The following is a 13,134-nucleotide window of genomic DNA, read 5'->3' on the forward strand; positions in this document are numbered from 1 at the left end:
GTTGAATGCTACTAGAACAGATGGCAATTTCTGCCCAGATCCCCACAGAATATTCCTCATTTTGACCATTCCAAGGACATTGGTTGGATTTTCTGGTTGCTTTCCCACCCAGTTCTGACACTGACTTTTTGAAGTGGCAAATATCTTGCAATGTTACTTGTAGACTCTTGATTTTTAATTGATCCATTTATTGTGTATTCTGCTTCATACTCTGCCAAGCTGCTGGCTTTATAACTGAATAAGAAATTTTCGATTTTACTGGCCACATGCTACTGAGCAACAAACTGCGCTTCAAACCACTGGGTATCTTTAGTTCTCTAGTGGTGTGACGGGTTTTTACTCTCCTTGCTTTGTGAAACACACTTCAGTCAATTGGAAGCTTTATAATTCAAATGAAATGTTTGAAATCTAAAGACAAAATCAGTTTATTTTCATATCTGAATTCTAGAAAAACTGGGTATCAGATCTAATGATTACCAAAGAAACAATCAATGTCTCTGAACTTAAATTCTCAAGAAAGCACAGTGAACATGGGCAAAGTTAAAAATAAAGACTATTGTAGGGAGAGTTTAAATGTCAGTTTAAGGGCTCTGGGAAGTGGTGGGTCGAGAAAGAAGAGGGAGAATGATAGACTGTGCTGCAGATTTCCAGACATTTCCAGACTGAATTCTGCTTTCATCTCTTGCTGTGGTGAATCCCACCAACAGGTTTTCTAATATTAAACCAACTCATCTTAGTCACGATGTATTATCTCTTTGGTATGCTATCACATTTGATTTGTTAACATTTTATGTAGACGTGTGTCCTCTATGAAGATCTAAAACTTCTAAAATTTCATGGGGAGCTAAGATGTAAGGAGAACTACTATAAAAGTTTTTAGAATTATGTTATAGGATATCCAAAAGAGAAGAATATGTGTGAATAATGTTGAAGGGCATATAAGAATATCAAAATGTAAACATATTTACCATTTAATTTTTACCATTATTAACCACTTTTTAAACAAGCTGATTTACTTGTAAGCTCTTAGGTAGACAAGAAAAGATTTCTAAAAGATCTCTGTCTCAAACAGAGTTTGGCACTGTCTCAACCCAGTTTAAAGAAACTGAAAGCAGACAAGAAATCAGGATTAGGCTTCATTGAAAGAACAGTAAAACCCATACAACTTACATAAAGCTGTTTATGTCTACCTTTAAGCTTTGTGTTGTAATGAAAATAACCCGTAACATTAAAATTGAAAGAAAAAAAGTACATACCTGCCTTCTATACTCTAAAAGAGAGTCATATAGCTTCCACCCATTTTCAGGGAATACTTCTTTGTATTCAAAAGCAAAAAGAGGCTACAAAACAGTAAACAGAGTTAATAGCTAAAAAAAAAAAAAAAAAAAAAAAAACCAGACATTTAAGGAGATAATCAGAAATATATCCTTATCATACCCAAAGTTTTCATTTACTCATCTGTAAGGATGTTTTGTATTGGTGTCCTATTTCATATTGCTGTTTTAGCTCTTGTTTTATAATTTTGAAAATATATTGTTTTTTTCATATTTTTCAAACATATAGAAAAGCACAGAGGCCCACCACCAAGATTTATCAAATGCTAACATATCACCGTATTTCCTTCAGATATCAGCTGCTTAGGTTTTCTTCTAAATAATGAAAGACTTTACATAACAAAAGACATCTTCTGATATAATTAATCGGTTTGACATCCCAGATGTCAGCAGTTAGGCAGCCAAAGTTGATGCTACCTTTTCTAAAACATACTGAACGTATTATTTCTTGGCATACAATCGGTATACCATAAAAGAAAACTTATCATTTAAATAGACAGAATGACAGAAACAACTATGATGAAAAACATTCAAAGGAGAGTCAAAAGACCAGTACTCATTCCAATATTACTCCCTACTAGCTGTGCCCTTGAGGTAACTGCCTACCTGTTCCTGGCTTCAACTCCAAAATAGGGATAAATAATATTTGCCACCTACCCTGGGGCTACACCCACCATGGAAGCTGGATTATGTAACATAAATGAGGAAGCCTAACATCATGACTAGCAGATAGCAGGAGCTCAGCTAAGTATTTGTCCACCCTTTCCTCCTAAAATTGGTAGACTTAACTCTCAGCTCCTAATTAAAAAAGATTTCAGGGACGCCTAGGTGGCTCAGTCGGTCAAGCGTCTGACTACTTGATTTTGGCTGAGATTATGATCTCACAGTTTGTGAGATCGAGCCCCGTATTGAGCTCTGTGTTGACAGTGCAGAGCCTGCTTGGGACTCTCTCTCTCTGCCCTTCTCCATCCCTCAAAATAAATAAACAAACCAAAAAAACAAAAACAAAAACAAAATACAAAAAAAAAAAACAAACAAAAAGATTTCAAATCCTAATGAAGACCACAGACAGCTTTTCATCATGGGAATGCCCTGGATAGAAAGATCATATAATTATAGAATGTCAGTGGGCAGACACTGACCTCAGAAATCAGCTACTCCAGCTTCCTCATTTCATACCAAAAAAGAACTATTCCAAGAGATTAGGTTAAACCTAAATTATGCATTTGGTTTAATGGCAAAGTAGGATCGTAAATGTAGTTTCTAGATAGCTTAGACAAGTTTCTTTATAGTACTCCAAAAATTATAATACACACTTTTCTAAGATAAAGAAAAAAAAAAAAAACACCTTACCAGGTTATTAGAGACAGGAAATGCATATTTCATTAGATTCTCAAATATGGATCTTCTTGTCCGCCCTTCAGGTTTATGAGCGAACCGTAAGTTCCGAATATCCTAGAAAAGATTTAGGATCCAAGTCATCTGTAATTGTTCACCTTTTATTGAACAAACACATAAGGTAACTGGGAACTATCTTGTAAAATGTTAAAACCTGTGAATGTGGGATACAAAAATAGGACAAGAGCTCCTGGAGACAGGGAAATCAATGCCTTATTGAAAGAAATATTCAAAACCACAAGGTACTTTAATTTCCAGGCTATTGTGCCTACTCATCTATTTATTTAAAGTTCTTTAATAATGTTTATAACTTTCCATAATGTTCTTATATATCTTTCATTTTATTCAGAGGACAGAAATTTTATTTCTGTGTATTTACTCAAGATAAGCCAGTAAAGGAAACAGCATCTGATGCAGGCACTAGAGATAAAAGATATTATATCTGAAATTTACTATGACTGATACACAGCTCACGTATGTCCTTCCCCTGTGAAAACCCATTTTGTCATCAATTTCCCTATTAAAAACCTGATTAGCTCTTGTTATACTTCATAAGTATCTTCATTCCCATTATGCCTAGTGATGACTTTCCTATTTATGACCCCTTCCCAGACTCATTTTCATTGGATCTTTGTAAGCTTCCTGCTACTAGACTGATAGAATCAAACTCTGCCTAAATCTCCTTGTCTACTCCATGTCCAAGTTCTTTAACCATCTCCTAACAGGTGAATTCTCAATTGTTTGGTTGATATCATGCGGGCTCTAGAGTCAGATCTAAAGACCAAGGAGGCTCCCGTTTCTGTTATTTGTCCTCAAGCAATTTTCTGTGCTCGGGCTGAACACAGATATTCATGTTCTGGTTTACTGGCATCTTAACTGCACTAAGAAAAACTTGGGGACTAAGAATACTTTCAAACAACCCATTTTATCTAGGTGTTTTATAATCTAGGCAGAATTCAAACTATACCCAATCCTGTAAAACTGAATACAGAGACTACACTACAATGCACTTGCAGTACATGAATGAGTAGAACATTTTATTAGAAATCTGACCCACAACTAGGATACTAGTTCTACCATATTATAAAACAAACATGTATGGAAATCTAAGCTGATACCTTGTTTTTCTTCAGTAAAAATCTTTACCACTAGTAGAGATATTCAGAATCGCTCTGTCAACCACACAGCTATCTAAAAGTACCACAGCCGGGAGCCTACAAATTTACTCTATTTACTGTTAGATTACAGAAAAGTGACCAGGAGACAACGTGCCTGACACATGGTTGAAAGCTAAACATGCCTGACACATGGTTGAAAGCTACTGCACTCTTCAATCCCTTCTGACTACAGTGGAAAAGCATAGAGGCGCCTGGGTGGCTCAGTTGGTTAAGTGGCTGACTTCGGCTCAGGTCATGATCTCACAGTTGGTGAGTTCAAGCCCCACGTGGGGCTCTGTGCTGGCGGCTCAGAGCCTGGAGCCTACTTCAGATTCTGTGTCTCCCCCTCTCTCTACTCCTCCCCTGCTCACGCTCTGTGTCTCTCTGTCTCTCAATAATAAATAAACGTTAAATTAAAAAAAAAAAACAGTGGAAAAGCATAAAAATAATTATTAAGTCATTACTTTTATTACTAGATACACAAAACTTCTAAGAGTAGCATAAGAAAGGAACTTGCTTTTACTCTTGGCACTGGCAGAAGAACCAAAGAAAAATTAAGGCGATCTAGAATTGACATGCGCACAGGTATTAATTAGACCACATTGAGAACAGCAACCAAAGAAGTGGCACCTGATATGAAAGATCTATGACTGAACGGAATGGTGAAAATCTAAAAGTCTAAGTTTCATTCAAATATCAATGCATTTAAAAAATACAAGTTAGACATCATCAGGGAAATGCAAATCAAAACCAAAATGAGATATCACCTCACACTTGTCAGGATGACTAAAATCAAAAACTCAAGAAGTAAGTGTTGATGAGGATGCAGAGAAAAAGGAACCCTCGTGCACTGTTGGTGGGAATGCAAACTGGTGCAGCCACAGTGAAGACAGTGTGAAGGCTCCTCAAAAAATTAAAACTAGAACTACCCTCAGATCATAATCGTATTACTGAGTGTTTACCCAAAGAATACAAAAACACTAGTTCAAATGGACATGCACCTCTATGTTTACTGCAGCATTTTGTACAATAGCTAAACCACAGAAGCAGCCCAAGGGTCCACTGGTAGATGAATGGATAAAGAAGATGAGTTGTGTGTGTGTGTGTATGTTGTGTGTGTATGTGTGCATGTATATATTATTCAGTGTTAAAAATGAATGCAACCTTGCCATTTGCAACAACCTGGATGGATCCAGAGAGTATAATGCTAAAAGAAACACCATATGATTTCACTCATATATGGAATTTAAGAAACAAAATAAATGAACAAAAAAAAAAATAGAGAGAAACAAACCAAAAAACAGGCTCCTAATTATGGAGAACAAACTCCTAGTTACCAGAGAGGGGGTGGGGGTGGGGGGGGGGTGTAAAACAGGTGAAGGGGATTAAGAGTACATTTATGATGAGCATTGAGTAAAATATGGAACGGCTACATCACTGTATTGTCCACCTGCAACAAATACAACACTGTATGTTAACAACACTGGAATTAAATTTTTTTAAAAGATAAATATGATAGGTAAATGCTCTGAGTTAGAGAAAATGGCAAAGGAAAATACGGGGACGAAAATAAAACAGAGCCAACCATGAGGAGAAAAAAAGGATAGGAGTTAGATAAGAAAATAGAGGAGGTCTATAAGGTCAAGTTTTTCACACCATTTTTTCAGAAGCAGAAAAACTGTGAGACTGGAACGACAGGTGATGACGAATACATCAGAGCTGGCTCTTCCAGTACGAAGGCTCACCCCTAGGCTTCTGTAAATTAAAGGTAATCATTTCTATCATCCCTACTTCAGGATTTTTTGAGGCTCAACATGAAATAATCAATGTCAAAGTCACCTGTATTGGGTCCAAAAGAATTCAAGCCTAATTCATGAGAGAGTACCTTTTATTACTCCTAATTGTTGTTTTTGTCTTCTAGAATGATGTTTCAGTATGAAATCTATTTGACAGTTTGGAAACCAGTTTCTACACACAGGTTCTATTTAATAGAAAGCTTTTCAAACCAAATAAAAATTGCACAAATATTATAACATTTACCTTACACACAGTCTCTAGTCCATAAGAATTTTCACCTCGACTAGAAGCACCACCAATTTTTTCTACTCTACTTATCACACCAAGAGAGGCATCTAAAACAAATGGGGGATCCTAGAGGAAGGAAAGAAAACAGCAATTAAAATGGAACAATTGATATAATGATCGTAGTTAGAAATGCTTTAATTAAAAATGATCAAAAATGGACAAAACTACAAACCACACACAGAAGTACATGTAAAAAATCTAGTCCCACCAGTCTTACCCGTTCCATGCTTTTAAAATATAACCTGTAATTCGTGACAGTCAGAGTTCCTCGTACAGCACCAGTGAATGGACATATATAAGTCACATCTTTGGCTGCAAAAGCAAAGAGTCCACAGTTTACCATACATTGTGCACTTTTAAAAACTGCGCTCTCATCTTTTCACAAGTAAAATAATTCTGATTGCTATTCTAACCTGGGCTCAAAAATCACAGAATCAGTGACTCAAACAGAACTCAGAGGTCAAATCCAAGCTTCCGACCACATACCAGTCTGGGGAAGGGATGCAGAGTAAGTGGGAAGGACTGAAGAGGCAGAGAAAACACTTGCCCTTAGAAGAGCAGGCTAGCTCCCCGCTGGATAAAGTTCTGTGTGGGAGTTGGAGTCGTGGCTGAAGGGTGATAGTGATGGTGGTTAACAAATGGAAATGTCTCAGGCCACAGACACCAGTCATCTTATAGTTTCTAGATCACCTCCCCAGTCTGCTGGGCTTCTGGTCAGTCTAATTTATCAACATCCCTCCGAAAATACATCTGGAAGATCGAACACCAGAAACTCCTGACCTGATTATGTTTACAGGGAAAATACTGTAGGAGAAATGCAATGTATTCGAAATATAATTTCTTAGAAAAATAATAGAATAAGAGGACGTTGTATTTCTGACCAAGCTACTGATGTCAAACCTTGTAGAGAAATAATCACAAGCATTGTTCTATTACATGATTAACGATGAATCTACACAGCGTTATGCTTTTTTAAACATCCATTAATGAAGCAGGATAACTCAGCTACCACTAGCTCAAAATAATATTTAATATGGTAGAGTTCATAATGCCCACTATGAGCTTTTTTACATCTTAAAATATTCATAAATCCCTGTGATGTCATTATAGCAGCCAATGAGCAAACAGAGGAATATCTTCATCACTCCAAGAAAGTAAGGCACAAGCAACAGCAACAAATTGCTAAGAATTGTCCAAGGGGCTTCTGGGAGAACTTAGGGATATAAAATACGTATTAATATGGTATTGCAACTTCCTGACTTGGCTTTTTACTCACCACTTTGGAGGACTGAATGCTTTGTATGGAATCTGAAATGAGACTGACCTTACAACAAACATTTCTAACCTTCAAAATAGTTCCCTTGGGAATGTTCAAGTATGAGCTACATTTTTTAAATCACTGTTTCCAATGCATGCTTCATTTAGAGGGAAGCTTTTAAAATTAAATAAACCCATCATTAAGGAAAGATACATAAACTTGCCTTCCATACATTTTCTTGCCCTTATAAATTTTTACCTCAATGAGAAAAGCTTTACTCAATGCTACTAAAACATTTCTGGATTCTTTCCAGACCCAGTTTCTTTACTCACACAAGAAAATCAATCTCATTATTCTATATGCTACTGCAAGATATGTCCAATGTTTTTGTTACACCTTACCCTTTATTCTAAAATCATGCATAAATTCATGAAAGTACTTCCAAAATTGTAAGCAGTATACATACACAAAGCGTTTCTATCTATGTTACTATTATCATCAGTCATTAGGTTCTGCTTCATTCTGCCCACTTTATTGTTCCTCCTCAGGCTGGTGGCAGCTAAGTCACAATGAAGAGAGAATTTATGCCTATCAGGGTCTGTATCAAGTAGATGAGAGATTATGACCAGGAACCATTCCAGAGAAAATGACAATAGTAACAACCAGCATGGATGGTTTAGCACTGCATAGTTTATAAAGTATTTTTCACCTGTGTACTTCCTTTAACCTTCCTAATAAACCTTGCATATGAGACCTATAATTACACTTACAAAGTTTAGATGAGAGTACCAGGGCTCAGAGAATAGCCTAACGTTTCAGAACTAGTAACTAAGATTAAGACTTGAATGCGGTTCCTCTGACTACAAATTCGAATCTCTTTCCATCACATCATGCAAAGCTAAACCACTAATATAGCGTAATCTGACTCCCGTGTTAAAGGTTGAAAGGTTGTAGTCTGGAGTTATCTCTACTCCTGATACACCCAGGCCACAATACTCTGATATTGTTACCTCCTTAAAGCATTCAGGTGATGTTCCTAACATTACTGTAACTTTTAAAAAATTAAACTGCAGATTTATATTAGACCAACTAAAAATCAAATGCCTTATCTACATGGATTAACATATTCTAGGTTACTCTAGCCTTACACTTTATATTAAACATAAATTTTTCACATAAGTCTACATAGATTATTTTGAATCAGAATATTTAATAGATTAGGTATTCCTCTGAATTTTGCAACACTAATCCCACCTAGTCGTACTGAGAGATTAGATTTACCAACCCTCTCAAATTTTCACCGAGTTCACAGAGGAAAGACCCATAATAGTTTCTGTGAGATGAGCTAAAGTGACCTTGAGAATACATATTATAAGGATATAAAATATACACAAATATAATATATGAGAGCATGCAATCTGTACAGAGAGAGAGGCACACAAACATACTCTGAGTAATACACTGAAGGGGAAATCCATCCAGCTGGAGGATCAGAAAACATCGAAACATCGAACATGGAAAACATGTTCCAGGAACATCAGCATGTGAGTTGTGCCCCAGTGACAGGTATCCTTTAGGTGGGTAGAGAGAGAGAGATGGCCCTCAATGCAGAGGAAGAACTGAACCCAAGATACAGAAGTGGAGAAGGAAAGTACTTTTGGGGAAAAAGGTAAATATACAGTCTGGCTGTCTCTACAGTGATACACTGTATCACACACTCTTCACTCTGCAAGTTCCCTCCTGGGTTCCTCTTCTACCAAGTATTGTAAACTGTTTACTAAAGCCATGTTCTTGGCTCCCTCCTCACTATATGCTCCAAAGGTTAATTTCATCCTCTCACTTTGAATGGATATCTATGTTCTGATGATTCAAATCTGGTCTTCCAGTCCTGAACTCTCTCTTAAGCTCCTAAGATATCTCCACTTAATACCTTCACTTGAAGTTTCTCAAAGGTACATGCAATTCAATATGCACATGTATGACATCAATGACTCAGGACAGTTGAGAGAAAAAGAGAAATTTAAGAAATTCTTAGAGATTGAGTCCTCTGGATCTCACTGGATGTCAGAGTTCAGAAAAAAAGTAGTAGTCCAGGATGATATATTGAGATTTCTGCTTTGAGTGAATGGACAACTGGTGTTAGTACTAACAGAGGGAGAGAAGAAAAGAAAAGGAGTAAATTTAGGGATAGAGGTGATGATTTCAGTTTGGGGGATGCTGGGTATAAGGGACATCTATACGATATCCAAGGGCATGTATATAGGACACAGGAATTTGTTTATATGCATTAGGAGAGAAGTTCACACTAAAAACAACACATTTTAGAGTCATCAGTAAATATATGGTAGGTAGAGCTACTAATTTAGATATGGTCAACCAAAAAGAGCAGGTACGAGGAAAAAGGGAAACAGATCAAGGACAAAGTCCTAAAGGAGTATCGCTATTTAAAGGAACAGAAGCCAACGAGAGCTGGAGTGGTAACTTCAGAGTCTTTGATAAGGTTATTTATCACAGTGGAAATAGCATGTACCTCAGGCTCAGAAAAGCAAAACACTGTCAGTCATAAGACTCGCTGTAACATTACTAGCTATGTAATCTCCCTATGCCTTAGTTTCCTCATCTACAAAATGGGATTAACGTCTTTCTCGGAAGATGTGAGGACGCTTACATGAGACAGTGGGCATTCAATAATGATAACCATTCTTATTATGTAATGTCCAATGCTGATAACATAGAATACTAACTTAGTAGCTCAGCAGAACAAGAATTTAGGGCATACACGAGGCTGAGCAGGGAGCAAAAAAGAAACTAGGGAGGTATTCAGTCAAGAGTTAAAAGCAAAAAGAAACATGTATCTTGCAAGAGCGAAGGAACTAAATGTACGGTAGGCAAGCCTTTTGAGTTTCTTATTTTTACACGAGGAATGACACCTCGCCAGGATAAATTAAGCATTTATTAAGTCCTTTTAAAAATTATAATTGAAATAAATGAAAGGTGGTGTTTCATTGGCTAGGAAACCATTTACTTTATTCTCTTAATTAATTACTTCTTATTTCAAGAGCGATGGTATTTTGTAGATTATCACACATGTAATAAAGTAAAAGCCTGAGTACCAAAAAACAAAACAAAACAAAATTAAATGCTTGTTTTCAGTCCATACAATACGTTAAGGCTTGGTAGGATACAAAAGAAAAGCAGCCATAGGCAAAAGGTTTGCTTTGCAATGGAGATGAGATATTTTCACCCAAAACTCAGCCTAAGTTTATTCAGAGTAGAAAAAATAAAGGAAGCAGAAAGAAGGTGTTTTGAGAAAAATTACTTGTACAAAGTGACAAGTCAATGTTTTATCTAGGCAAGCCAATATCTTACTGCAGTCATTTAAAATAATGAAGCTTTCTTTAAAAAATTCCGTGACAGGGAGCACCTGGGTGGGTCAGTTGGGTGGCCAACTACAGCTCAGGTCATGATCTCTTGGTCTGTGAGTTCAAGCCCCGTTGGGCTCTGTGCTGACAGCTCAGAGCCTGGAGCCTGCTTCGGATTCTGTGTCTCCCTCTCTCTCTGCCCCTTCCCTGCTCTCTGTCTCTCTCTCTCTGTCTCTCTCTCTCTCTCAAAAACAATAAACATTAAAAAAATTTTTTTTAATTAAAAAAATAAAAAATTTAGTGACAGTTGACAAGAAAAAGCCACCTACTTTCAATGAATGTAAAGCAAATGAATGTAAAGAGAAGCAGCAGGGTGTAATTCACTATGTATGTTTCCCAGTAGTCCAAGTACACATATGACCAGTAAGCGTAGTAGATCCAGGCTTACAGGACACACCAAATGCTAGGAAGACTGGCAGTAATGAGTGCAGTCAGACATGAGGTGTCTTGGACAGTGAGGCTGCTCTCTGTACACGGAGAGTATTGAACAGTCTGTATCCTCAGAAAGAAGGAGGAAATTCAACAAAAAATACCATTACAGACCCATGTCTTTAATATTTTCTCCTGGAAGCAAGGGTGGTTCTTCCATTTCTGCTAATTTGTTAGATTCCCTCAGGACCTGGAACAGAAAGGGGAGGAGGGAGCAAGAAAAGAAACATGTTTTATTCGAAGGCCAATTTTTCACACTGTATCACACACACTACCTGAAATCAAATTACAAAAACTATGGTGCTGGCATGTGCCACACGCGAAGCTGCTGTTTTTCTACAGGGCATTTACTGAGCCTACTTCATATGAGGTACCATACAAAACAGTTTACGTGTTTTCTCAATGAATCAATCCCACAACAGCCCTATAAGTGTAGGTCTTATTATCCTCATTTCGCAGATGAGGGAAAACAGGCCCGAAGTGACCATTAACTTCTTCAAGGCCACGTGGCTGACAAGTCAGAATCTAGATGTGAATCATAGTTTAGTGGACTGCAAAGCCCATGTGCTTTCCATTAAACCACGACCAGGGGCCTTAGTGCATTTAAACTCAGATAATATCAAGGTCTTATGTGGATCTAATGTTTAGAGAATTTGGAAATGATGGCAACAAAAGTATCTTGTTGAAAAAGAGGTATTAATATAGTACAATCATGACCAACAACTGTTATTGAATAGTTAGCTTACAAAGGATGCTACACTGGATTCCAAGGATGTAAAGATACAGATACACAGTTGCATAATGGATTTATGAAACAAGCAAGACACATACACACACATACACACACACACACACAATTGTCATATGCTAAATATAAATACATCCCCCTAGCTACCACAAGCCTCCCCACCTCCACCTCTTACACTTCTAGACAATAATCTTTATTGTCTCCAATTTTTTAGCTCATGTCAATTCCTCAACATCCCGCAATGTGGTTTTGCCACCTAACCCAATCCTTCCGGGGAATCCACTTTCTTCCCAATAACTTTCCATTATTATAGATAATGAACATTTCTCAGTCTTTATTTTTATCTCTCAACTACATCTGACCTCATCTAAAACTTGCCTTTTTTTTTTAATGTTTATTTATTTATTTGGGGGGGGGGCAGAAAGAGAGGGAGAGAGAGAATCCCAAGCAGGTTCAGTGCTTTCAGCACAGAGCCCAACTCAGGGTTCGAACCCATGAACCATGAGATCATGACCTAAGCCAAGATCAAGAGTCAGATGCTTAACCGACTGAGCCACCCAGGCACCCTAACTTGCCTGCTTCTTGAAAGCACACCATCCTGTTAAACTCTTCCTTCTCTGACCATTCTTTTTCAATAAGCTTTATTTCCCTTTCCCCAACCTTCCCCGTTCTTCAGAGATTTGTCCACACCTCACTTTACTCACTTCCTGATATCTCATACGTTACCTATGGCTTCACCTAACTTCGGTCTATGCTGCCAGCTCAGATTTTTCTTGCACTCTAGGTTCCATTCAACCAACTGCTACTGTTCCTCCCCATCCAGATGTCCCCCAAACACCTTGAACTCCACAGATCTCAAGCTGACCTGTGTTCATACTTCACAAACGACACCAGCATCCATTTCGTTGCCTAAGTCACATCTGGGGGAGGGCTGAGGAGTGGTCTCTGTGCAGACTCAGGCATCCTGCTTCAACCTTGACTTGTTTCATTAGACTGAGAACCAACACCACTAGAAAAAAGATTCCCAAACACTTTTTAAGTAGCTTTTGACTTTTATTTCCTTTGGTCCAAAAAGCAGATGTAGAGTCTTCAAAAGTAGGTAAAAAGGAAGAGAAAACAATGTACTGCAGCCACTTTAAAGGTCACCTTCTGCAGGCCCTCAAATTCACTCAGGGCTCTCCTATGCATGAGCTCCTATCTGGCACTTACCACACCATCTACTTTCTTGCTACAGACTCTGAGAGAAGAGGTGTCATATCTTATACACTCTGAATACTGAATAGAAATATAACATGGGCCATAT

At 37.6% G+C, this 13,134-nt stretch overlaps 1 protein-coding gene across 4 annotated transcripts in view; it reads right to left on the bottom strand.

The window, feature by feature from the left end:
* The window catches only part of MTMR2 (myotubularin related protein 2), a 115,727-nt gene that overhangs the window by 38,125 nt on the left and 64,468 nt on the right, over positions 1-13,134 (bottom strand). For 3 of the 4 annotated variants that reach the window (XM_053203832.1, XM_053203833.1, XM_053203834.1), the window contains 6 exons: positions 11,198-11,273; positions 8,681-8,803; positions 6,192-6,286; positions 5,930-6,040; positions 2,688-2,789; positions 1,257-1,340 (listed from right to left, as the gene is read on the bottom strand). In XM_053203832.1, the coding sequence (XP_053059807.1) occupies positions 1,257-1,340; positions 2,688-2,789; positions 5,930-6,040; positions 6,192-6,286; positions 8,681-8,803; positions 11,198-11,273 (591 nt within the window). The remainder of the gene's footprint in view (positions 1-1,256; positions 1,341-2,687; positions 2,790-5,929; positions 6,041-6,191; positions 6,287-8,680; positions 8,804-11,197; positions 11,274-13,134) is intronic. The other variant, XM_015067445.3, reaches the window with a different exon arrangement.

Source organism: Acinonyx jubatus, chromosome D1 (assembly GCF_027475565.1).
Source record: "Acinonyx jubatus isolate Ajub_Pintada_27869175 chromosome D1, VMU_Ajub_asm_v1.0, whole genome shotgun sequence".
Taxonomy (NCBI): Eukaryota; Metazoa; Chordata; class Mammalia; order Carnivora; family Felidae; genus Acinonyx; species Acinonyx jubatus.